Source organism: Bufo bufo, chromosome 2 (assembly GCF_905171765.1).
Source record: "Bufo bufo chromosome 2, aBufBuf1.1, whole genome shotgun sequence".
NCBI lineage: Eukaryota > Metazoa > Chordata > Amphibia > Anura > Bufonidae > Bufo > Bufo bufo.
The window spans coordinates 670,530,788-670,556,991 of record NC_053390.1 but is presented as its reverse complement, the minus strand read 5'-3'; the positions used below and the strand labels follow the sequence as shown (position 1 = coordinate 670,556,991).

Below are 26,204 nucleotides of genomic sequence, written 5' to 3'. Positions count from 1 at the left end.
CACTGTCGGGCAGCGGACACCATCTACGTAAAAAAGTAGACTGAATGTCACTAATATTTTTTGGATGTGCACACGTTACACAGGAGATGTTTCGCAGCTAATGTCACGGTCCGCAGCGGACACAGTCTACGGAAAAAGTACACTGAATGTCACAGATATTTTTGGTATGCGCACATGTTACACAGGAGATTTAGCACAGATAATGTCGCTGTCTGCAGTGGCCAAACTATTGTACGCCATTTAGCGCAGGATGCACAAAAAAATTATATTGCTGCCACACACAATAGTCCTTAAAAGTACTTTTGGGTCTGTAAAGTTTTAGCAATTTAGAGCAGGTTGCGCTAAAAATATATATATTGCTGCTGCCACACACAACAATAGTCCTTTAAAGGACTTTTGGGTCTCTGACAAGTTTTTCAACTTACAAAAAAACTATTCCTGTCCCTACACTAGCTTTCCCTTCTTCAGCACAGCTCTCCCTGACTAACACTGAGCCGAACACGTGTCATCGGGTGCTATATAGCACCCGATGACGTGTTCCGGCCAGCCAATCGCTGTAATGCCAGTAACCAACATGGCTACAGCATTACAGTGAAGGGCAGTACTCACCTGCATGTTTATTGGCTGCGTTGCAGCCAACAAACGTGCGAGGAGGAGACTCGAGCATTGCGCTCGAGCACGTGCGGTATTCGGCCAAATACCGCCATGTGCAGAGCATCGGTGTTCGGCCGAGCATGCTTGATCAACACTAATCTCTGGCTTCAAAACGTGCACAAAAATTTTGTGATTTTTACACCACTCACTCCAGTTTTGAAATATGGGTGAGAAAGTGCATGCGGTTTGCTATGTTAAATAGTTTTACTTCAGATTTATCACTGAGACATTTGCAAAAAAAGTTGCAATTTCACACCAGTAGCAGTGGAGTTGTGGAGTAGGAAAACTGTAGTAGCTTTTGTAGACAAAAATGTTAGGTTTAAGGCTGGCAAATTTTTCAATTAACAACTATTTATATACATTATATATAGTGTGAATATCCATCAAAAGGATGTAAGATATACTTAAAAGCCATCAAACATATTAACTTAAAATTGGAAATAATGGATAAAAAAGTTAGCCTGTCCTTCTAATGAACTGGCTGCAGGTGTATTTCTAAAAAGCAAAGCTAGGATAAACAACTACTATATTTTCACGGTGAAGAGGAACATTAGTTCAGTTGGGATATAGGAAAGGCTTGTTGAAACAGCCCAAGAGTGCTCTTATGTGTCATCGGCAATCTCAACTAGTCATTAGAGCATTATCCTGAGGATCTATATCATTAGTTTAAATTAGCTGATCCTAATTAGCCAGCTGGTACCTTCCTTGACAAACAAGACAAGGAATACAATGTAGAAATATAGGAAATGTGACACTAATTCATTATCTTGCCTATTTTTCTGCTTTCTTTCTGTCATATCTGTTAAGTTTTTCTTGTAAACAGTACTAGAGATGAACAAATTGATTTGGCATAAACTGGATATGTTATGAACTTTCCAAAACTTCATATTTTAGAGAATCTGAAACTTGGATTCACCCTGCATGGATCTCTCAAAATCTACCATTTTACAGATCGTGAGACAAGGAAAAAGGATCACATGACTTTGGGTGGTGGCCCAGCGGGCTTACATTGCTGGCAGACTTCCCTCTAGCACAGCTAATCATGAGGAACTATAGTTGTGAGTTATTGATGACTCAGTGGATGATTCATGGCCACTATAAAAGTGCCCAACTAGGAAATGCTGCTACTCTATGGAGAGAGGACATCAGACAGCAAATTAGAGACAGTAAAAAACTATAGATTAGTGTCAGTGAGTAGTGTTGAGCGCGAATATTCGAATTTCGAATTTTTTTCTCGAATATCGCAATTTCGAGATTTCGCGAATATTTAGAATATAGTTCCAAATATTCGCGAAATTGAATATTCGTATTTTTATTCGAAAAAAAAATTCGTACGATTATTTTAATCTTATGATTTTTTTTTTTTTTCCTATGACTATGGCTAGGCTAATATGTGTATTTTACGAAATTTCTTAATATTGCTCTAACTTCGTCTTTTAGAATATTCGTAATATTCTAAAAGACGGAGTTAGAGCAATATTCCGAATATTCTAAAAGACGAAGTTAGAGCAATATTAAGAAATTTCGTAAAGTACACATATTAGCCTAGCCATAGGAAAGAAAAAAAAAATCATAAGATTAAAATAATCGTACGATTATTTTAATCGCATATTATTCGCGAAAAATTAAATAATTACGAATATTCGATTTCGACGAAAATAATAAGAATATTTATTCGAATATTCGCAAAATATCGCGAAATCGAATATGGCACCTCCCGCTCATCACTATCAGTGAGTGTGTTTCATAGTGAGAAAAAAATACATTGCTGTGAGTGAATACTTCTACTGGCTATATAATTCAATTTCTTACAATAATTTTTGAATTATAGGAGTGTTGCTAGAGTCAAGATTTGATGCTCAAGCCCAATGCATATATGTAAAATTATCTATCCAACCGCATATATACAGGAGAATACTACACTATATACCTATTATATCCAGTGACGTCTCCTCTGATTATACACATTCTTTTTCCTCATCTCTTTGGATGGACATTACATCAAACATTCAGGAAAATACATCCGGTGATAATGCCCCATAGTGCCCCAAATGGTGATAAAGCTCCGCAAAGTGCCCCAGTGGTACTGAAGCCCCCAAATGTGTCCCTAAAAGAAATATAAAACTCCTCCATAAGACCCCCCTGTAGAGCCCCCATGGTTATAATGCCCCCTATAGTGCCTGCAGTAGTTATAATGCCCATAAAATGCTCCCAGTAGTTATAATGCTCTCAATAGTGCATACAGGAGTTTAATATCCCTCATCATGACACCAGTATGTTAAATGACCCCTATTGTACCCTCAGCAATGATAACACCCCCTGTAGTGCCTGTATTTCTCCCATTGGCCATAATGCCCCCTATAGTGTCCACAGTATTTATACTGCCTCTTATAGTGCTCCTAGTAGGTATAATGCCCCCTTCTAGTGTCTCGAGTGATTATAATGCCCTCTATAGTGCCCCCAGTAGTTATAACACCCCCTGTAGTGCCTGTAGCAGTAATAGTTCCTCCTGTAGTTCCCTCAGTTCCCCTATAGTACCCCAAGTAGGAATAATGCCTACTATAGCGCCTCCATAGGTATATAGCCCCATATAGTGCCCTAGTAGTAATAATGACCCCCTGTACTGTCCCTAGTAAGAAAAAAGCCCACTGTAGTTCCCCCTCTACTTATAGTGGCTCCCTGTAGTTATAATGCCTCAGCCCCTATAATGCCCTATAAAGTATTATCTTCTCTCAAAGTGACCAAGAAAAAGAAAAATACATGACTCCCCACTCCACGCTGCCATAGTTGTGGTGATAGAAGTGGATAATTAAAAATATTATGTGACAAATCAGGGTTCTGAATTTTTTTTGTTTTGTTTTTAAATGTTTGTTTTTTATTTTAAAAAGTGCAAAAACTTGACAGTGCTGTTTTTTTTTTTTGTTTTTTTTTTTATAGACTGAAATAGACTGACATGGGTTCCAAACTGTTCACCCATAGCCATATTTGTTGTTGTCACTTTGATATTACTAATGCTGTCTTGGCATGAAAGAAGTTGGATGCAGTCCTAGGAGACCTAAGAGTGTAATAAATGAGTTTTCAGGACAACTGGGGCAAATCCAGTTTAGGCCTATTGCACACGACCGTATGGCTTTTTCAGTGTTTTGCGATCCGTTTTAAACGGATCCGTTGTTCCGTTTTTCTTTCCGTTGTGTTTCCGTTTCCGTTCCGTTTTTCCGTTCCGTTTTTCCGTATGGCAAATACAGTATACAGTTATTTCATAGAAAAAATTGGGCTGGGCATAACATTTTCAATAGATGGATCCGCAAAAAACGGAACGGATACGGAAGACATACGGATGCACTTCCGTATGCATTCCGTTTTTTTGCGGACCCATAGACTTTAATGGAGCCACGGAACGTGATTTGCGGCCAAATATAGGACATGTTCTATGTTAAAACGGAACGGAAAAACGGAAAAACGGAAACGGAATGCATACGGAGTACACGTATACGGACCGCAAAAAACAGCCAGTAAACGGGAAAAAAAAACGGCCGTGTGAAAGAGGCCTTAGACTGAACTTGTTAGGTCTGAACCAAATATGACAGCTGATTTGATTGAATTGGACCCAAAACAAATTTAGGGAAATTCGCTCATCTCTATGAAATACATTCTCATATTTTTAGAAAAGATTTAGGGGCACATTTATTAAGAGCAGTGTTTTAGACGCCGGTCTTTATAAACCTCTACACTGGCGGTGGATCTGCTGCAGTAATGTAGAAGTGCCGGCCTCTACATAACTTTGGAGAATCCACCGCCGCTTCTGCATGTGAGACAGCTGTCTCACATTTAGACCATTTTCTAAAACAGCCATAGAAAATGGTAAATGTGACAGGCCTGCAGGCCCATCCCCTTCCCCACCCACACCCACTTTTTTAGACCTGGCATGAGCGGGGAAAAGTCACAGATTGTGGCACAAAGGATCTTTGTGCCACAATCTGCGCCAGAAATACGCCCAATATAAGCATATTTCTGTTTTGTAAATGACACCATTAAAGTCTAGTTTAGTAAGATGATGAAAAAATTCTATAAATAGTACTTCGTACCTCACTTTTATATAAAGTTGAAGACAATGGAACATATGAAAAGAACACTAAGCTGTCTTTTTTTTGGAGGAAATTCTATAAAATGTAACATTTACATGAGCTGTCTGGGATTAGCAAAAAGTCTTGTTTGCAGAAACACCACTCTTGCCCTTGAGCTGTGTCTGATATTGCTGTTCATCCCCAGTCAGCTGAATAAGGCCTCTTTCACACAAACGCGTGTTCCCCGTTGCTGTGCTTCAAACTGCAAATTGCGGTCCGCAATGCACGGACACCGACCGCAGGGAAGCCGCATGCGGATCGCAGACCCATTTACTTAAATGGGGTTCACAATCCATCCGTTCCGCAAAAAGATCGAACAAGTTCTATCCTTTTGCGGAATGAAGCATGAAACAAAACACCACAGAAGCACTCCGTAGTGCTTCCATTCCGTGCTTTTGTTCTGCACCGCACTTCCTCTCTGGATTTGCGGACCCATTCAAGTGAATGGGTCCGCATCTGTGATGCGGAATGCACATGGCCAGTGCCCCGTGTATTGCGGACCCGCCATATGCGGGACGCAATACGGCCACGGGACACACACAATCGTTTTAAAGAGGCCTAAGGTTAAGTTGCAGGACTAGAACCAGACCAGGGAGTAACCATGCAATTATTGGATAGCTCTATTTCAAGAGGCTGCTCCTTGGAATCCTCTTGGCCTTATGATAAATTAGTATTTTTTTCAGACAGTGAGGACAGAAAGCAACTCCTGCTGTCACTAAGGAGTAAATTCCTACAACCAGAATATCATTTACTAAAGTATATATACTCCCCCAAAAAAATTTTTTAAGAAAAAAATTTAAAAGTTATGACTGCTAGAATACAAAGGGGGAAAGTATTAATGGTCCTTACGGCTAATTAACCACTTCCCTACCGCCCATTGACTATAAACGTCCTGGGCAGTCAGGTTTATCTTTGATCAGACGTTTTGGAATGTCCTTTCAGAGATGACAGCTGCACGCTAATTGTGAAGCTGCTGGGCTGGGGGCCCATTATCAGTGACAGCACAGCACCCCAGCGAGAAGGCAGGGACCATTCCTGGGTGTCCCTGCCTTCTAGATCGCTGTATACACAGTGTGAAACGAGCGCTGTGTAAACATCAAGGAAGCAATGTGCTGCTTTGTGTCCCGGCCCCGTAGTAATGTGACTGCGAGAGCCAGGGGAGGGTTTTATAAAAAAATTTATTAAGTTTCATCACGTAAAAAAAAACAAAAAAATACTCAATTAAGTAATTTAAAAAAAAAAAAATCAAAAAAATTAAAAAAATAAATAAAATAAAATAGACATATTTGGTCTCGCCATGTCCTTGATGGCTGGCTCTATAAAAGTATCAAATGATCTACCCCATCAAGTTAACACTGTAAAAAAATAAAAAAAAATAAACATTATCCAAAACAGATTTTATTTACCTCACTTCCCAAAAAACATAATGTTAAATCGATCAAAAAGTTGTATGTACCCCAAAATGGTAACAATAAAAACGTCACCTCATCCCACAAAAAATTAGCTCCACACAAGACCATAGCCAGAAAAATAAAAAAATATGGCTCTAAGAAAATTGCAACACAAAAACATGATTTTTTTTCTAAAAATGCTCGTGTACAACTTCAAAAATATACATATTTGGTATTGCCACATCCATAATGACCAGATCTACAAAAATATCACATGATCTACCCCATCAAGTGAATGTAAAATAAAAAATATATAGAAAAATTACGCCTTTTCTAGCTTCAGCTTTTATTGTTAGTTCACCTCCCAAAAAAAATAAGATAAAAAACTACCAGAAAGTCATTTGTACCCCAAAATGGTGCCAATAAAAACTACAGCTTGTCCCGCAAAAAATAAGCCCTTGCACAGCTCAGTCAACAAAAAAAATTAAAAAGTTATCGCTCTTAATACCCATGACAGAAAATTCCATGTTATAAAATCCAGATGCTGCTTCTTCCCTTCTGAGCCCTGGCATATCCCCAAATAACAGTTTACAACCACAATTGGGGTGTTACTATATTCAGAAGAAAATGCGTAGCAAATTGTGAGGTCATATTCTCCTGTCATCTTTTGTGAAAAAGAAAGCTTGGGCCTAAAGCACCATTTTCTTGTAAAAAAAAAAATATATATTTTTCATTTTCACAGCCAAGGGTTATAAATTTTATGAAACGCCTGTTAGCTCAAAGTGCTCGCTACACACCTTAAAAATTTCTTGGGTACATCAGGGTCTCTTTAAATGGAACATAGCGCCCTAAGACCATTCCATCAAAGTCTGCCTTCCAAAAATCATATGGTGCTCCTTGCCTTCTGTGCCCTGCCGTGTGGCCATACAGATGTATAGGACCACATATAGGTTGTTTCTGTAAACTTCAGAATCAGGGTAATAAATATTGAGTTTTTTTGTTGTTAACCCTTGATGTGTTACAGGAAAAAAAAAATATTAAAATGGAAAATCTGCAAAAAAAAAGTGAAATTTTGAAATTTCACATATATTTTGCTTACATTTTTGTGAAATACTTAAAGGGTTAACAACTGTTCTAAAACAAGTTTTGAATAGTTTAATGGGTGTATTTTCTAAAATGGGATATTTATGGGTGGTTTCTATTATGTGATCTCCCCAAAATGACTTCAGAACTGAACTGGTCCCTAAAAAAATAGATTTTGGAAATTTTCTTAAAAATTTCACAATTTGCTTCTAAAATTCTAAACCTTCTAACGTCCTAAAAAATTAAATTACATTATCAAAATGATGCCAACATAAGGTAGACATATGGTGAATGTTAATTAATGAGTATATTATGAGGTATCTGTCTTAAAAGCAGAGAGATTCAAATTTAGAAAATAAAGGTGAAATATATTGACTCAAATTTACCATTAACATGATGTACAATGTGTCACAAGAAAATAGTCCCTGAATGTCTTGGATAAGTAAAAGCATTCGTAAGTTATTACCACATAAAGAGCCAAATGTCAGATTTGCAAAATTATGCCTGGTCAGTATGGGGGCAAGTGGCCCGGTCTGGAAGTGGTTAAAAATGAAAATGTTTCCCCTGAGTTGTGCGCCAACAAGATTTACTGCAGACATATATTAAAAATCTACAATAAAAAAAGTGACATTTTTGGGAGGGTTTTTCCAATTTTAATGTGACTGTTAGGCTTCTTTCACACGTGCGTTGCGGGAAAATTAGCGGGTGCGTTACAGGAACACCCGCAATTTTTCCGCGCGAGTGCAAAACATTGTAATGCGTTTTGCACTCGCGTGAGAAATCGCGCGTGTTTGGTACCCAAATCCGAACTTCTTCACAGAAGTTCAGGCTTGGGATTGGCGTTCTGTAGATTGCTATTATTTTCCCTTATAACATGGTTATAAGGGAAAATAATAGCATTCTGAATACAGAATGCATAGTAAAACATCGCTGGAGGGGTTAAAAAAATAAAATAAAATTTTAACTCACCTTAGTCCACTTGATCGCGTAGCCCGGCATCTCCTTCTGTCTTCATCTGATCTCTGTGCAGCAACAGGACCTGTGGTGACGTCATTCCGGTCATCACATGATCCATCACCATGGTAAAAGATCATGTGATGGATCATGTGATGACCGGAGTGACGTTACCACAGGTCCTATTGCTGCACAGGGATCAGATGAAGACAGAAGGAGATGCCGGGCTAAGCGATCAAGTGGATTAAGGTGAGTTAAATTATTATAATTTTTTTTAACCCCTCCAGCAATGTTTTACTATGCATTCTGTATTCAGAATGCTATTATTTTCCCTTATAATCATGTTATAAGGGAAAATAATAATGATCGGGTCTCCTAGCAACCGTGCGTGAAAATCGCACCGCATCCGCACTTGCTTGCGGATGCTTGCGATTTTCACGCAACCCCATTTACTTCTATGGGGCCTGCGTTACGTGAAAAACGCACAAAGAGGAGCATGCTGCGATTTTTACGCAACGCACAAGTGATGCGTGAAAATCACCACTCATGTGAGCAGCCCCATAGAAATGAATGGGTCGGTATTCAGTGCGGGTGCAATGCGTTCACCTCCCGCATCGCATCTGCGCGGAATACTCGCCCGTGTGAAAGGGGCCTTAGGCCCCTTTCACATGAGCGAGATTTCCGCGCGGGTGCATTGCGTGACGTGAATGCATAGCACCCGCACTGAATCCTGACACATTCATTTCAATAGGTCTGTGTACATGACCGTTTTTTTTCATGCATCAGTTCTGCGTTGCGTGAAAAACGCAGCATGTTCTATATTCTGCGTTTTTCACGCAGCCCATGCCCCATAGAAGTGAATGGGCCTTCAGTGAAAAGTTTTTCACTGATGGTTGCTAGGAGATGTCGTTTGTAAACCTTTAGTTTTTTTATCAAGCGCGTGAAAAACGCATCAAAACACATTGCACTCGCACGGCAAAAAACTGACCAACTGAACGCAATGGCAGACAAAACTGACTGAACTTGCTTGCAAAATGTTGCAATTTTCACTCAACGCACCCGGACCTAATCCGTCACGCTCGTGTGAAAGAGTCCTTAGGCCCCTTTCACATGAGTGAGTTTTCCGTGCGGGTGTAATACATGGCGAGAACGCATAGCACCCGCATTGAATCCTGACCGATTCATTTCAATGGGTCTGTGTACATGAGCGTTTTTTTTTCACGCATCAGTTCTGCATTGCGTGAAAAAACGCAGCATGTTCTATATTCTGCGTTTTTACGCAGCACTGGCCCTATAGAAGTAAAATGGGGCTTCAGTGAAAAATGCATTGCGTTTCTCACTGACGGTTGCTAGGAGATGTTTGTAAACCTTCCGTTTTTTTGTCAAAACGCATTGCACTCGCGTGGAAAAAACTGACTAACTGAACGCAATTGCAGACAAAACTGACTGAACTTGCTTGCAAAATGGTGTGAGTTTCACTGAATGCACTCTGAACGCATCCGGACCTAATCCGTCACGCTCGTGTAAAAAGCGCCTTAGGGGACATTTTTTTATAATTTAATTTCACTTATTCATACTGAATCCATCAGACAGCAGCTCTGACAGCTCATAAACACTTATTTAAGCAATAGTCTTATCAAACTGAACCTAATAAACAAACACAATAAACATATGGACATAATAAAATAGCCATAGGATAATTTTCCAGATGTACAGTATCAAAATTGCCTGATTAGATGAGAGATTTCGATTCTAGGTGTGAAAGCTCTTATGTGTCGTTCAGAGGTTGTACGTGACTTTACTGTGTGAGTTTAAAGAAGGAAATCTTTCAACAAAATAACAAGTTTATTATCAGAGCAATTTTTCTGAATTAGTGACTTCCAGAACTGGATAGTTTAGTCATACTAAGGGCTCATGCACAGGCCCGTTGATCGGCCGTTCCGTGCATTCGGTCCCCAATGCATGGGCAACGTACGTGCAGATTCCGCAGACCCATTCATGAACAGAAATCCCATGTAAGCACTACAGAATGCATCTGTTCCGCACCGGACCTTCCGGATTGCAGACCCATTCAACTAAATTTTGGTTTCTGTCTACAGTTACTTAATATTTTGAGACTATATTAAAGGGGACCTGTCACCATGAAATGCAATGCAATACAATCTGTAAACATTTAAATGTATAAATTACGGGGGTCATTTATTAATCTGAAACACGCCTAAACTAGGCGTATTTCAGGGCCAGATTGCGATGCAATGGTTAGTTGCGCCGCAATGTGCGACTTCTCCCCGCTCACGCCAAGTCTAAAATTGTGGGCATGGCCTGGCAGGCCCGTCTCAGTCATCATTTCCTACGCCTGTTTCAGGAATAGAAAAATGTCTAAATGCAAGACAGCAAGGAAGCTGGTGGAGGATCCGCCGAAGTTATGTAGAGGCCGGCGCCTTTTCAAAACTCCGGCAGAACCACCGCCTGCGCAGGGCTTTATTAAGACTGGTGACTAAATCGCCGGTCTTAATAAATGTGTCCCTACAAGTTTTATGGAATCTTTTCCCACAAAACTGTATATCAATTTGATCATCTGCTTCTGCTCTATAACATGCTGCCTGTAGATTGCACTGCATTTGGTGACAGGTCCCCTTTAAATACCCTGAGGTGTCACATAAAGCTAATATTTATTATCTATTTATTTTCTTACTACGATTCTTATTTAATATTTCTAGGCAGTAAACACAGATCCCGTTCCTGTGAAACTGCATTATGATAAGTCACATGACCAAGTCTGGGTTCTCAGCTGGGGTACTATAGAAAAGTCTTCTTCAACATTACAGGTATGTTTATGTGTTCTATTGTATGAAAAAACTGCCATTTTCAGGGCCCATTCACACATCCACAATTGTTTTCCGGATCTGTTTAGGATTATGCGGACCGATCTTTTTAAAATGGAGCCGGAACGGATGTTATGTACTGTCCGCATCCGCACTTCCGGATCCACAATTCCGTTCCCGAAATAAACTGCGGACAAGAAACAGAATTTTCTATTATAGTGCAGGCGATGTCCGGTCCGCAAATTTCCGGTGTCCGTGTTTTGCGGACCCGCAATTTGCATACCGCGAAAAACCTACGGACGTGTGAATGGATCCTTACACAAACTTTATTGTTAGATTAGATTTAGATTTTCATACTAGTTATGCTACTGTGTATGATAAAATATTCAAACTGAAAAATAATTGGAAGCATAATTTCTCTAACACATTACTAATAGGTATGGTGAATAAAACCAGGATATGGATGCTTAGAAAAAAACACTCAGTTTACTGTTAAATTACCTTTTTTAGATTATAGAACAAGAATAAAAAGTTTTGTGCCCTATAATTGTATATTTCTGTGGTCTACTCATGGTCTATAAACAAAATATAACATAAGACAAAAGCCAGGTTCCTATATTCTGTTTTGTTATGTAGTTTAATTTAAAACAAACATATATATAGTGGGGATTTGCTCTGGTAGACAGGTTAGCGGACACAGTATAGAGGCAAGGAACCAGGATGTACATCAAACTTCAGTGTTTTATTCACACTCAACAAAAACATAACAGTCTTGGTGCTTGTTCTCACACAGAAAATAACACAGTGTTCACCTGGAATCCTAGGTGTCAGTTCACACCCGGCTGAATGCTGAGCCACAGAAAAGTTCACTGGCCTCTTTCAGGCGCCCTGCACGCCTGTTTGCAGTCTTCAGCTTTCAGCACAGATTCTCCACAGCTTCACTGTCAGATGGAGGTAAAATCCACACAGCTGAGACTGCTGGCTGGGTTTTTATATCCCAGCCAAAACCCGGCCTGGGGCGTGGGGAGAGCCACCCACCCTGCACTTTGGCTGCTCCCAGTAAGAGCCGGCCCGGATCGGCTCTACAGGCATACTAAATAACAAATAGTGTCAGTCAGCACTAACTGTCGCTGACACTTAAAATTTCCGACTCTTACCTCACCGAGGCCAGGAATCTCGGTGACACGTACCTTCCATCAATATATATACATTTAAAACTGCAGTAACATTAGTGAAAATGTGCAGCAAGAGGTAAAGATTAAACTAGCTGGAAGAAACCTGGTTTAGGCTACATGCACACGGCCGATGTTTTGGTCCGCATCCGAGTAGCAGTTATTGCGGCTTGCATGCGGACCCATTCACTTCAATGTTGCTCCGTTCCGTGGTCCGCCAAAAAAATATAACCTGTCCTATTTTTGTCCGCGTTTTGCAGACAAGAATAGTATTAATGCCATCCGTGTTTTGCGGATCCTCAATTTGCGGACCGCAAAACACACAACGGTCGTGTGCATATAGCCTTAAGCTGATTAAACTTAAAGGGGGTGTAACCACTACTATGAAAATACATTATTGTTTTAACTTGTTTTATTATTGTTATAACGTATGCATTTTCTGGGAATACTGGCGAAGATTTAGGCCCCTTTCACACGGGCAAGTATTCCGCATGGGTTTAATCGCAGCATGTTCTATATTCTGCGTTTTTCACGCAACACAGGCCCCATAGAAATGAATGGAACTGTGTAAAAATCACATCGCATCCACAAGCAAGTGCGGATGCGGTGCAATTTTCACGCATGGTTGCTAAGGAGACGAGGGATGTATGACCAGGGACCCCATTTACTTTATTATTTTCCATTATAACATGGTTATAATGGAAAATAATAGCATTCTTTAATATGGAAGTATAATGTCAATTAAGGGTTAAAAAATAATAAAAACATAACTCACCTCATCCACTTGATCGTTCAGTCGGGATCCTCTTCTTTGTTCTTCTTAAAGGACCTGCAAAAGGGCCTTTGCTGACGTCATTGCGCTCACCACGTCAGCGCAGGTCCTGCTAAATGAAGATAGAAGGTACTTCTGTGACTTTTTTCTCCTAGAACAGAATCTTGAACAGAAACCAAACAGTTCACATTCTAATTACTGTTGAGCAAAGCGAAGCATTCAAAGCAAAATTTGGTCCGAAGTAGAGATGAGCAAATTTTTCCAAAATTCGATTCGGCCCGTTCGCTGAATTTTCAGAAAAAATTTGGTTCGATCCGAATTTATTTGCGTTGAATCGCGTTAAATAACGGCTATTTCCTGGCTGCAGAGAGCCTTTGTAGTGTTGTAGAGCACTGTGCCTTGCAGTAAAATGCATAGGGAGTCTGCTGTGGTAGTGAAATAATACTATGAGTCAGTATGACATGCAGATGACAGGCGTCGCTCTTAGAATCACTGCACACTTCACTTATTTGGGCAGTTACGGTGCCAAACTGACCAAATAACTAAAGTATGACCTCAGCCTTACATGACGATGTTAGCGTCAAGAAAAAGCACACTCCTTCTACAGAACCTGTACTATTAAACACTTATACAAATAGAGCCCCCCGACATAGTGGAGAGGATGTCAGCAGTAAGTTTGTATTGACGTCACTGATTATTTTGCCCATCCTCTGATCCGTCAGAACAATAATCACCAAAAAATGTTTCCTGTCTGTTGAGCAAGCACCTTCACTAGGTCAGCATTTGATTAGTAATCCATCAGTATTGCTAATGCCATCAAAACAGGAGTGGATCTAAATCAGAGATGACACGTGAATGGGATAATTGCATGTCTTCTGTGTTTTGTACCCACTCCTGCTTTGGGCTACCAAATCACAAGCCAATTCTGATATGACCATACAGGCCTTACAGCTGCTACACAGACAAGATCCATTGTGTGTCTCATGACAGATCAGAAGAAGGGTCAAATAAATGAAGTTGTCAGCCAGGGCGAAAGGCAAAATAATGGCCCAGTCATGAAGTGGGGAGGGTGGGAACAGCATGAGAAGTCCACAGAGTGGTCCTATGGCATAGTGGTGAGGTGGAAACAGCATGAGGAGGCCACAGAGTGGCACAATAACAGTGTGGAGGAGGCAGCATCAGCATCAGGAGGAAGCCACAGAGTGGCACAATGACAGTGTGGAGGTGGTGGCAGCATTAGGAGGCCACAGAGTGGCAAGGTGGCAAGCGTGGAGGTGACAGCAGCATGAGGAGGCCACAGAGTGGCAAGGTGACATAGTGTGGAGGTGGCAGCAGCATGAGGAGACCACAGAGTGGCAAGGTGACGAAGTGTAGAGGTGGCAGCAGCATCAAGAGGCCACAGAGTGGCAAGATGACATAATGTGGAGGTAGGATCAGCATGAGGAGACCACAAAATGGCAAGGTGACTTAGTGTGGAGTTGGCAGCAGCATTAGGAGGCCACAGTGTGGCAAGGTGACAGCAGCATCAGGAAGCCACAGAGTGGCAAGGTGACATAGTGTGGAGGTGGCATCAGAATGAGGAGACCACAGAGTGGCAAGATGACATAGTGTGGAGGTGGCATCAGAATGAAGAGACCACAGAGTGGCAAGTTGACATAGTGTGGAGGTGGCAGCAGGATCAGGAGACCACATAGTGACCTGGTAACAGAGTGGAGAGGTGGGTGGCAATACCAGTACCAGCTGAAGATTGTGGGTGAAAGAAGGAGTACTTGGAATCAGATGTGTGGCATCAGGTAGGTGGCAGCATCAGAATAGTAGCTATGGCAGGTAGCCAGAAGAAACCGATTTATTTTGTCAAAGTCTTGGTGTGTCACTAAGGATGATCTAGTCTGATGCAACAGGCATTGGTGGCTGGAAATCCTGGCTGATCCACGCCTGATTCATCTTGGCAAAAGTCAGTCTCTTAACATTTTGGGTGGACATGTGAGTTTTTCTTGCGGTAACTATGGCCCCCTCCGCACTAAACACTCGCTCTGATGCCACACTACTGGCTGGGCAGGACAGCCTTTCCAGGGAAAACTCTGCCAGTTGCAGCCACAAATCCACTTTGGCTGCCCAGTAGTCCAGCGGATCTTTAATGTGGGGTGACAGGGTGCTGTCCAAGTATGCCACTACCTGCTGGTTCAGGTCCTGCTCTAGGTCTAGCTGCTGCTGGTGAGTAGTTTCTTCACTAAGTGGATGAAGAAAGCTGCTCATCAGCGACTCTAGACTCAGGCTGCTGCTGATGGAGCTGGTAATGCTCCTGCCACCCAACCCCTCCCCAGCAGCCATGACAGTGGAACGTGAGATCAGAGGGCCTGCGAGTGTCACGACCTTGCTCATGGTCGTGCCTCCTGGACCCGCATGCTGTTGCCGCGGTCTGGTCTTGTTATCAATCACAGGTGAGGGCTGAAGTATGTGGCCTCACATGTGGTTGCCGCTGGCAACATGATGTTATTTGCAGTATAGCGGCCTGAGCTGTTGCTAGGCAGCTTGCTGTTTAGGGCATGCGGTTGCACCTGGCAACCTGTCTTTGTAGGTGTGCCTTTTGTCTGTATGGTGTGCACTGTGACATTTTCCCTTCGCTTGCGGTTGTAACGTGTGGTGTTGTGTGCATGTGGTGGCAGTGTCTCGGCCTTCTGACTGATTCCCAGGACATGGTTGCCACGCATGCCGTTGCCGTCGGTAACAGGTGGAGTGTGGTGTTTATGTGTGTATTTCCCTTTAAGTAGTTTCCGTTCTTTGCCTGGTGTAGAAAGGGTTAACTCCCTCCTTACTGTGTGAACACTGGGTGTGTCTGTGTAGGTGTGGCTACTTGGGCTATTTAGCCTCTGCTGGATGCCTGTAGCTGAGGGGTACTTCAGCCATGTTTATGCTGGAGTCATCCTCCCAGTATTATACCATCTATTAAGTGAGGGCCACGCTTGTGGTCATAAGATATGTTTAGACATTGTTGTTCTGTTGTTATTATATGTCTAGTGGTGTCTCTATGTTTATTGCAGCTTATGGTTGTCTGGGTTCCTGTGTGCTTTGTGTGTGTGCTGTGTCCTTTTGTGTTTGGTGTGGACATTAGCACTTGTGCACGGGTTCCAGTCTCTGTTTCTGTGGCAGGTAGGTGTGGTACTAGTTTCACTACATGCCATTGCCATATATCTGTACACTGCGTGCAGAATTATTAGGCAAATGAGTATTTTGACCACATCATCCTCTTTATGCATGTTGTCTTACTCCAAGCTGTATAGGCTCGAAAGCCTACTACCAATTAAGCATATTAGGTGATGTGCATCTCTCTAATGAGAAGGGGTGTGGTCTAATGACATCAACACCCTATATTAGGTGTACATAATTATTAGGCAACTTCCTTTCCTTTGGCAAAATGGGTCAAAAGAAGGACTTGACAGGCTCAGAAAAGTCAAAAATAGTGAGATATCTTGCAGAGGGATGCAGCACTCTTAAAATTGCAAAGCTTCTGAAGCGTGATCATCGAACAATCAAGCGTTTCATTCAAAATAGTCAACAGGGTCACAAGAAGCGTGTGGAAAAACCAAGGCGCAAAATAACTGCCCATGAACTGAGAAAAGTCAAGCGTGCAGCTGCCAAGATGCCACTTGCCACCAGTTTGGCCATATTTCAGAGCTGCAACATCACTGGAGTGCCCAAAAGCACAAGGTGTGCAATACTCAGAGACATGGCCAAGGTAAGAAAGGCTGAAAGACGACCACCACTGAACAAGACACACAAGCTGAAATGTCAAGACTGGGCCAAGAAATATCTCAAGACTGATTTTTCTAAGGTTTTATGGACTGATGAAATGAGAGTGAGTCTTGATGGGCCAGATGGATGGGCCCGTGGCTGGAATGGTAAAGGGCAGAGAGCTCCAGTCCGACTCAGACGCCAGCAAGGTGGAGGTGGAGTACTGGTTTGGGCTGGTATCATCAAAGATGAGCTTCTGGGGCCTTTTCGGGTTGAGGATGGAGTCAAGCTCAACTCCCAGTCCTACTGCCAGTTTCTGGAAGACACCTTCTTCAAGCAGTGGTACAGGAAGAAGTCTGCATCCTTCAAGAAAAACATGATTTTCATGCAGGACAATGCTCCATCACACGCATCCAAGTACTCCACAGCGTGGCTGGCAAGAAAGGGTATAAAAGAAGAAAATCTAATGACATGGCCTCCTTGTTCACCTGATCTGAACCCCATTGAGAACCTGTGGTCCATCATCAAATGTGAGATTTACAAGGAGGGAAAACAGTACACCTCTCTGAACAGTGTCTGGGAGGCTGTGGTTGCTGCTGCACGCAATGTTGATGGTGAACAGATCAAAACACTGACAGAATCCATGGATGGCAGGCTTTTGAGTGTCCTTGCAAAGAAAGGTGGCTATATTGGTCACTGATTTGTTTTTGTTTTGTTTTTGAATGTCAGAAATGTATATTTGTGAATGTTGAGATGTTATATTGGTTTCACTGGTAAAAATAAATAATTGAAATGGGTATATATTTGTTTTTTGTTAAGTTGCCTAATAATTATGCACAGTAATAGTCACCTGCACACACAGATATCCCCCTAAAATAGCTAAAACTAAAAACAAACTAAAAACTACTTCCAAAAATATTCAGCTTTGATATTAATTAGTTTTTTGGGTTCATTGAGAACATGGTTGTTGTTCAATAATAAAATTAATCCTCAAAAATACAACTTGCCTAATAATTCTGCACTCCCTGTATATGTTTCCCTTCTCCTTGCAGCTTGTCCAGTGAGACTCCTTTTCCTCCGTGTCTAGGAGGAACAGGTCGTCTTACCCTGCTCCTATTTCAGGGTTTTCCTCAGGGCTAGTAGGGACCCCAGGTTCTGGAGTATGAGCCCTCCTACCATCAGGGTTGGCTAATACAGTTAGGAGTCAGGGTCAAAATTAGGGATGCGTTAGGAGGTGACCTGCTCCCTGATCCTGTCATCCTGGCCTAGCAGCTACCCTTATCTACGACACCGCACAGCTGGGGGTTTCCCCCACTTTCAGCCGTGACAGCGAGAGGATGGACGATAGTGCAGGCAGATAGGCAGAGGCCAATTGACTACATCGAATGTCTCTATAGTAGTTCAGTTTGTCCTCCCTCTCAGTGGGTGTAAAAAATGCCCCCATTTTGGACCGGTAGCAAGGGTCCAACAAGGTGGAGAGCCAGAAGTCATCCCTTTACCGAATAGTGACAATTCAGCTGTCACTGCGCAAGCAAGTGATCATGCATCGGGCCATATGTGCAAGTGACTCGGAGGGACCCTCTGCCTCCATCTCCACTGCACACTGCCATGGTGTGTCTGGGTCCTCTGCCTCATCTTCCTCATCGCCCTGTAGATCCTCTGGCTGCTCTTGCTCCTCCTCTACTGTATAAAAAACACCCATTTCGCTACACATTGCTTGTGCTCCAACATCCTCCTCCTTCTCCTCCACCTCTAGTTCAGCCCCCACAGGGCTCATGTGGCCTTGAGATGTAGGCGCCATTTCTCCAATCCCCTGACCAGACAGATTTACCAGCATCTGTTCCAGGACATGAAGCAGTGGAATTATTATTATTATTTATTATTAAAGCACCATTCATTCCATAGCGCTGTACATATGATGAGCGGTGCACATACATAATACAGACAATTGCACTAATCATAAACAAGACAAGTTACAAACTGGTACAGAAGGAGAGAGGGCCCTGCCCGTGAGGGCTTACAATCTACATGGTATGGGAGAAGGACACAGTAGGTGCGAGTTAAGTAGGTCATGGCGGTATAGAGGCAGCAGGGTCACTGTTTGTAGGCTTGTCTGAAGAGGTGGGTTTTCAGGTTTCTTTTGAAGGATTCCAATGTAGGTGAGAGTCTGATATGTTGGGGTAGCGAGTTCCAGAGTGTGGGGGATGCACGGGAGAAATCTTGAAGTCGATTGTGGGAAGAGGCAATAAGAGGTGAGGAGAGAAGGAGGTCTTGTGAGGATCGGAGAGTGCGTGTGGGGATGTATCGGGAAAGTAGCTCAGAAATGTAGGGAGGCGACAGGTTATGGATGGCCTTGTATGTATTTGTTAGTACTTTGAAGTGAATTCGCTGGGCAATGGGGAGCCAGTGAAGGGATTGGCAGAGGGGAGAGGCAGAGGAGTAATAGGGTGAGAGGTGGATTAGTCGGGCAGCAGAGTTGAGGATAGATTGGAGGGGTGCGAGAGTGCTAGATGGAAGGCCACAGAGGAGAATGTTGCAGTAGTCTAGGCGAGAGATAATGAGGGCATGTACAAGAATTTTCGCAGATTCAAAGTTAAGGAAAGCACGGATGCGGGAGATGTTTTTGAGTTGGAGGCGGCAGGTGGTGGAAAGTGCTTGGATGTGCGGTCTGAAGGAGAGGGCAGAATCCAAGGTCACTCCGAGGCAGCGGACTTTGTTGACCGGGGAGAGTGTGCAGCCATTGATCATGATAGATAGGTCTGTTGAGGGGGTTGAACAAGATGGGGGAAAGATTATGAATTCTGTCTTATCCATGTTAAGTTTTAGAAAGCGAGAGGCGAAGAAGGATGATATAGAAGATAGACATTGTGGGATGACATTGTTCATCCCGTAGTCCTGGCGGTTGACAAATAACGTGGTCTCCTCAAAGGGCCTGAGCAAACGGCAGGTGTCACGCATGAGCTGCCACTGGCTGACATTGAAGTTACACAGGGTATGTACTTCTGTCCGCTTGGATCATCAAGAAATCGTCGGCCATTCTCTGTTCATACAGTCGGACCAAAATATGGAAGGTGGAATTCCAACGTGGAAACGTTGCATATCAGCCTATGTTGGGGGAAGCCGTTCTGCCGCTGCAGCTCAAGGAAGGTGTGCTTTGCGGTGTACGAGTGGGTGATGTGTATGCAAAGTTTCCTGGTCATTATTAGGATGTCTTGCAGATGAGTGGAAGACTTCAGGAACCGTTTAACAACCAGATTAAACACATGTCAAATAAAGGCAGCATGGCTCAGCCCTCCTTGACGCAGCACCGACACCATGTTCCTACCATTGTCGGTCACCATGGTTCAGATTTTGAGTTTTTGTGGAGAAAGCCAGGATTCAAATTCTTGATGAAGGACACGGAGCAGTTCCTCCCCTGTGTGACTCCGTTCCTCCAGGCAAACGAGGTGCAGAACAGGGTGACACCACCGTGCCCTGCACATGTGGTATGCTGGAGGGGCACTGTGAATTGTCCTTGCAGTGGAGGCTGAGGACACGGTGGAAGGTAAAGAGGCAGAGGCGGATATTGTCACAGGACCAACGGAGTGAGAATGTGGAGGCTGAGGCGGTGTCACCTGGCCAAGTTGCTGGTGTGGCTGTGCAGGAACCACATTCACCCAGTGGGCCATAAAGGACATGTATTGTCCCTGACTGTAGTTACAGCTCCACACATCGGCGCTGCTGTGCACTTTGGCAGACATCGACAGGCTTAAGGACTGGCCCACCTTCTCTTCTACATGTGTGTGCAGGGCTGGTACCGCCTTTTTGGCAAAGAAATGACGGCTTGGGACTCTCCACCTCAGCACAAGCCATCAGTTCTCTGAAAGGAGCAGAGTCCAGTACTTGGAAAGGGAATGGGACTGCAGCACTAGCAACTTGGACAGGAGCACGTTCAGCTTCTGCGCCATTGTATGAGTGCACGCATACTGTTGTCTCTTGGCAATCGCTTTGAGTGCTGATGGAATAATTGACAGGAGATGGAGGGCGAGGAGCAGGAGCATCAGGACCAGCAGATGATGGGAAGGACAGACAGCTCCCTTCATCTGAGGTGGTGGAGCCTTGACTGCCTAAAATCGGCTGCTTGCCACTGGGTGATGCAGTGGTTGCTGCAGCAGGCTGAACCACCACATCGGAGCCACAGTTCTCCCAGCCCACTTTATGGTGATGCTGCATATGTTGATGCAGGGTCATGGTGCCAACTTTGACACCCTGGCCATACTTCACCTTCTGCCTACAGATTCTACATATGCCCATGTTCACCTACTCCGGCGGCTTAACAAAAACTGCCACACCGCCGAGTAGGTGATTTTACCCCCAACACTATGCACTGACTTACGGCTACCGCCGCTGCCTCTGTGAACCCATGCATATCTACTTCCCGGGCAGGTAGGCTCCTGCAAAAGGGTTGGTCTACCCCTTGCATGTTTGGCTCCTGACCTCCCACTGCTGCCACCCTCCTCTCCCAGATGCACTAGTGACTTTTTGTCTCTGCTGCTTCCTCACAGGCAAGCTGCGACCCTCTTCTCCCGATGATAATGAAGCCCCTTCATCACCGGCTCCCAAGTGTGATCAGCTACATCATCATCATTGAGTACTGTCTGCACACCACTGATGTCCTCCTCTCTGAGTCAGGAGCCTGTCCGCTCGCAACACCAGCTCCCACGCCACTCTCCTCATCACTACTTGCCCGTATAGTGGAGGAAGCAGTGGATGTCTCCTCCACATCTTGGCTTGCCAGTAGCTGCTGACATACTAGTAGCTCGTCCTCACTGTATAGTGGAGCTGAGCCCACAGCATACAATACTTCTCTGGCTGAGGAACAGAAAAGGACAAAGGCAGGTAGAGGACAGGTGAGGGCACAGGGCCTGCTTCCGGGCCATGCCAACTAAGGATTGTGTCTGAAGAACTCACTGACTCTTGGCTGGGGGTGTCTGATGTCACTTGCAACGAAGTCGAAGATCGAGTCAACCATTCAAGAACCGCTGCGTTGCTGAACAAGACTCGACTGTTAGCTGACACTGGGAGCTCAGGCCTCTCGAAGTGACCCCTGCTGCCATGGCCCATTACTCTGCTGCGACCTCATACCATAAACATTTAGGCCTCTGCCACGCCCCTGTGCAGGGCCTGGGTTCTCTGTCCCACATACTGTTAGATCAAATAATTAAATAAAAAGGAAATTCAAACACCCCAAAAAAGTCTGTAATTTTCTCACTTCACTACACAACTGCTAATAAGCCCTTTTTATCACACTAATACACACTAAAAAGGGCTTCAGAACATATAACTGTACCGCTGAACGGCAAATATATTTTTCTTTTGCCACTAATGTCACGAGTTGGAGGTCCCAGGAGAGACCACCGCGTCGTCATGCAATAAACAAACGGAAATCAGGTACAGACACATAAGAGTTTATTGCACAAACAAAACAGGGAAGGCAGCACAGACAAAACATGAGCTCTATGTACCGTCAGCACAGATAACAGACAGACGACGTTAATGAACAAGTAGGGAAACCCACAGAGCACAGACAGACAGACACGGATCCCATGGGTCAGCAGCATGGGAGAGAGAGTACAAACCAGGAGCAGGACAGGACAACACACACCAGGAGAGCTGACACAGAACTGAGGAAACCTCAGCCTTATATACAGGTTCCATGGGTGCACTCTGGAGCGTGAACTAGACAGTGACAGCAGGGACGAATGGACAACAGGTACCAGAAGGTACCGACGGCACATAGGCAAACATAACAGACAGGTAAATACAAAACAGGGCAAATAATAACACAAGCAGGAGTTCATGCAAGGGAGCAGGAGTGGCAATGAGCAGAGAAGGACTTGCTCCACCAGTAGTAAACTGCATGGCATTGTCATGCCACTCTGCTGCAAAGGCTGGCTGAACACAGACATCAGAATAAACACAAAGTAACTGAAACATAACAGGCAGAACAGATAACAGACCGACGACGTTAATGAACAAGTAGGGAAACCCACAGAGCACAGATAGACACGGATCCCATGGGTCAGCAGCATGGGAGAGAGAGTACAAACCAGGAGCAGGACAGGACAACACACACCAGGAGAGCTGACACAGAACTGAGGAAACCTCAGCCTTATATACAGGTTCCATGGGTGCAGCAGAGAGACCACACCCATGGAGCAGACAGAGGATTAACTCCTAATAGGCACACAGGGGAGTTAACCCATAAAGAACCACAAATGACACAGAAACAAAACTTCAGCGAGGAGCGCCGAACGAGCGAGGACGGAAGGTCACAGTCAAAGGTAACGACTGTGACAACTAATATACGCCACAAAAGGCTTTAGAACATATAACTGCACCGCTGAATGGCAAATATATATTTATTTTTCCACTTATACGCTACACACCACAAAAGGCTTTAGAACATATAACTGCATCGCTGAACGGCCAATATATTTTTATTTTTGCACTTATACACGCCACAAAAGGCTTTAGAACATATAACTGCACCACTGAATGGCAAATATATTTATATTTTTCCACTTATACACACCACAAAAGGCTTTAGAACATATAACTGCACCGCTGAACAGAAAATATATTTTACTTTTGTCACTAGAACACGCCACAAAAGGCTTTAGAACAGGGATGCTCAACCTGCAGCCCTCCAGCTGTTGTAAAACTACAACTCCCATCATGCTCGGCTGTAGGCTGATAGTTGTAGGCTTTCTGGGCATGCTGGGAGTTGTAGATTTGCAACGGCTGGAGGGCCGCAGGTTGAGCATCCCTGCTTTAGAACATATAACTGCACTGCTGAACGGCAAATATATTTTTATTTTGCCACTATTACACGACAAAAAGGTCTATAGAACATATAACTGCACTGCTGAACGGCAAATATATTTTTATTTTGCCACTATTACACGACAAAAAGGTCTATAGAACATATAACTGCACAGCTGAACGGCAAATATATTTTTCTTTTGCCACAATACACGACAAAAAGTGCTGTCATTTTAGCACTTCCCCACACAATGGCTAATAAGCCCTTTTTTTCCCACTAATACAAGGCAAAAAGTGCTTTATAGCATATAACTGCACCGCACAAGGGCAAATAAGACGTATAAACCCTGTTAATGGCTGTAACACACCAATAACAAGAACGGTTTGCTGAAATTACAGAGCTGTATAATGGCAATTTGGGTCTCCAGTCAGTGTAGCAAGGTGTAATAGGATTGTTCCCATTACCCAGGCTGTAACCTCCCCTACTGAACCATGTTCAAAATAAATGCTATGGAATGATTCCTCCCAATCCTTTCCCTACACCTTGAATAACCTTTCCCTGCACTTGTAAATAACCTTTCCCTGCACTTGCGAATCGAATTTTTCCTGAAATTTGGATCAAATTCCACTTCGTCAACTTTGATTCGCTCATCTCTAGTCCGAAGTTTAGGAAAACATTGATTTGCAATTAATCCAAATTTTCTTGAGCTTTGTGGAAGCGAATCAGATTTTCCTAAAATGGCAGCTGCTTGTGTTACAAAGCAAAACTGTGATGTCATAGCCCTATAAAACCCTCATCCCGCGCAGTCTTTGCCGTTGTCCTTTGAGCTGAACATAGGGAGAGATGTGGCAAGTGCTCATGTACTAGGGCCAGTGTTGCTGAAACGATTCATAAATAATATTGGAAAGGGAGAGTGCAGGGAGACTTATTATGTGTCAGTTTATTTATTTATTCTTACATTTACTTAATCCTACATCAGCCATAAACTAAGATATGTAATTCAATACCAATAAGATGGAAGCCTTTATTATTCCACTGCCAGTGTGCCAACCAACACCATCCAGTCTGCACCCCTTGGGGGGGTAGGTTTTAATGATGAGCATTGTCATCTTTTGCTGGCTTTACTTCTACCAAATCATCCTTCAAAGTCTCCATGTCCTACAAAAGTCAGGAAGATGCAGAGAGAGGAGGAGCTGGATGTTCCTGATGGCATATTCTCATGGGTATTAGATGATGTGAAAAAGCAGATGGCAGAAGAAGGGCTCCCAGGAGAGCAGGAGAGTGCTGGGGTTGGAGAAGTGGGTTTGCCAGAGCTGATTAATATCTATTGTTTACTGTCAAATACCCTGCAGGAGATTTCAGGAAAGAACAGCAATAATATGCATATTGTGCCCCCACCTAACCAGCCAAACCCTATACCAGCAACACCCCTGTTTACAGCTCTAATTAACAATAAAGAAGGACTATACAGTGTCATCTTCATAATTAAATGAAAGGCAACTGCGAGCTAATTGGTCATGTGGTTCTTCACCACAGCATGGCTGCACCCGCCCGTAGCACTGCCGCCCCCCGCTGCCTTACCCTAAGACAGGGTGGCCTGGGTATAACTGATTTATAGCGATTCATGACAGATTAATTTAAAATATATCAAATTTCTTGGCGAACTTCGGCAAAGTTGCTGACACAAACTTTTCTAAACTTTGCTCATCTCTAATTATAATCATTGGGGTCCATTCAATATGAATCAATTCAGTTGTGTGCCCTTCTGTCATTTTCGTTGTTGCCATTGGAAATAACTCCAAATTGTTTAACCCCTTAGATGTTGCAGTGTCTTGATCTAACGCCATTAAAGACATATCATAAACATCGAATGTTAGACTGATGCTCAAAATGCTCCAAATTTGTCAAACATCCTTTGACATTTCATAACTTTAAAGCCTAAAATATACTGCCTGTCTGAAATCATAAATTCTCTCAAGATAAATACTCCCCCCCCCCCCCCCCCACACACACACATCTATTTTAATCTGCAATGGACAATCAGAAGATCAAATTGTCAAATCTCCTATTGGGACTGGGAAAAAAGTTGAAAAAGAAAATAATAAAGATTAAAAATTAAAAATGAATAACTACTTTTTAGAAAATAGAGGATAGTGAGCAGTTGTTTCTGCTGACTAAAGCTGGGAATACACGTTCAGCTCTCATGTCTCGAACGTGTCTGTGTATGCTATTGGAATTGGAGAGAAAGCAAGTGCTAGACTCTTCTGCAGATGGTTTATCTCACTGGAGAACAAAAGGATGGTGAAAATATAAATTTCTCCTGACCCTTGTACCCCCCGACATCATCTCTGGTGAGAGTCGGGAGCTCCCCACACACATTAGTGTGTTGGCCAAACCTGTTTTCAGCAGATTCAGCCAATCAAAAGCATAATGTGTATGGCTAGTTTCAGTATTACTTATATATTATTATTATAATAATAGATTTGTGAATACATTAGTCAAATCTAGTTAATGACAAAATAACTGAAGGCCCCTTTACACTGTCCAAAATTTGGGCACATTATCACATGCATTCAAAGGAACTCTTGTAAGTGATAATTGACCAGTTTAAAGGTGCCGCCGAGTACCCAATGAACAAGCGGAACGTCGGTGCGGTTACCAAAACTATCTTTTGTGGGCAGCATATCGTGCC

General features: G+C 43.1%; 1 protein-coding gene across 1 annotated transcript in view; it reads left to right on the top strand.

The window, feature by feature from the left end:
- Positions 1-26,204, top strand: part of FSTL5 (follistatin like 5) — a 966,340-nt gene that overhangs the window by 899,524 nt on the left and 40,612 nt on the right. The window contains 1 exon segment of the mRNA XM_040418623.1: positions 10,927-11,034. Within this exon segment, the coding sequence (XP_040274557.1) occupies positions 10,927-11,034 (108 nt within the window).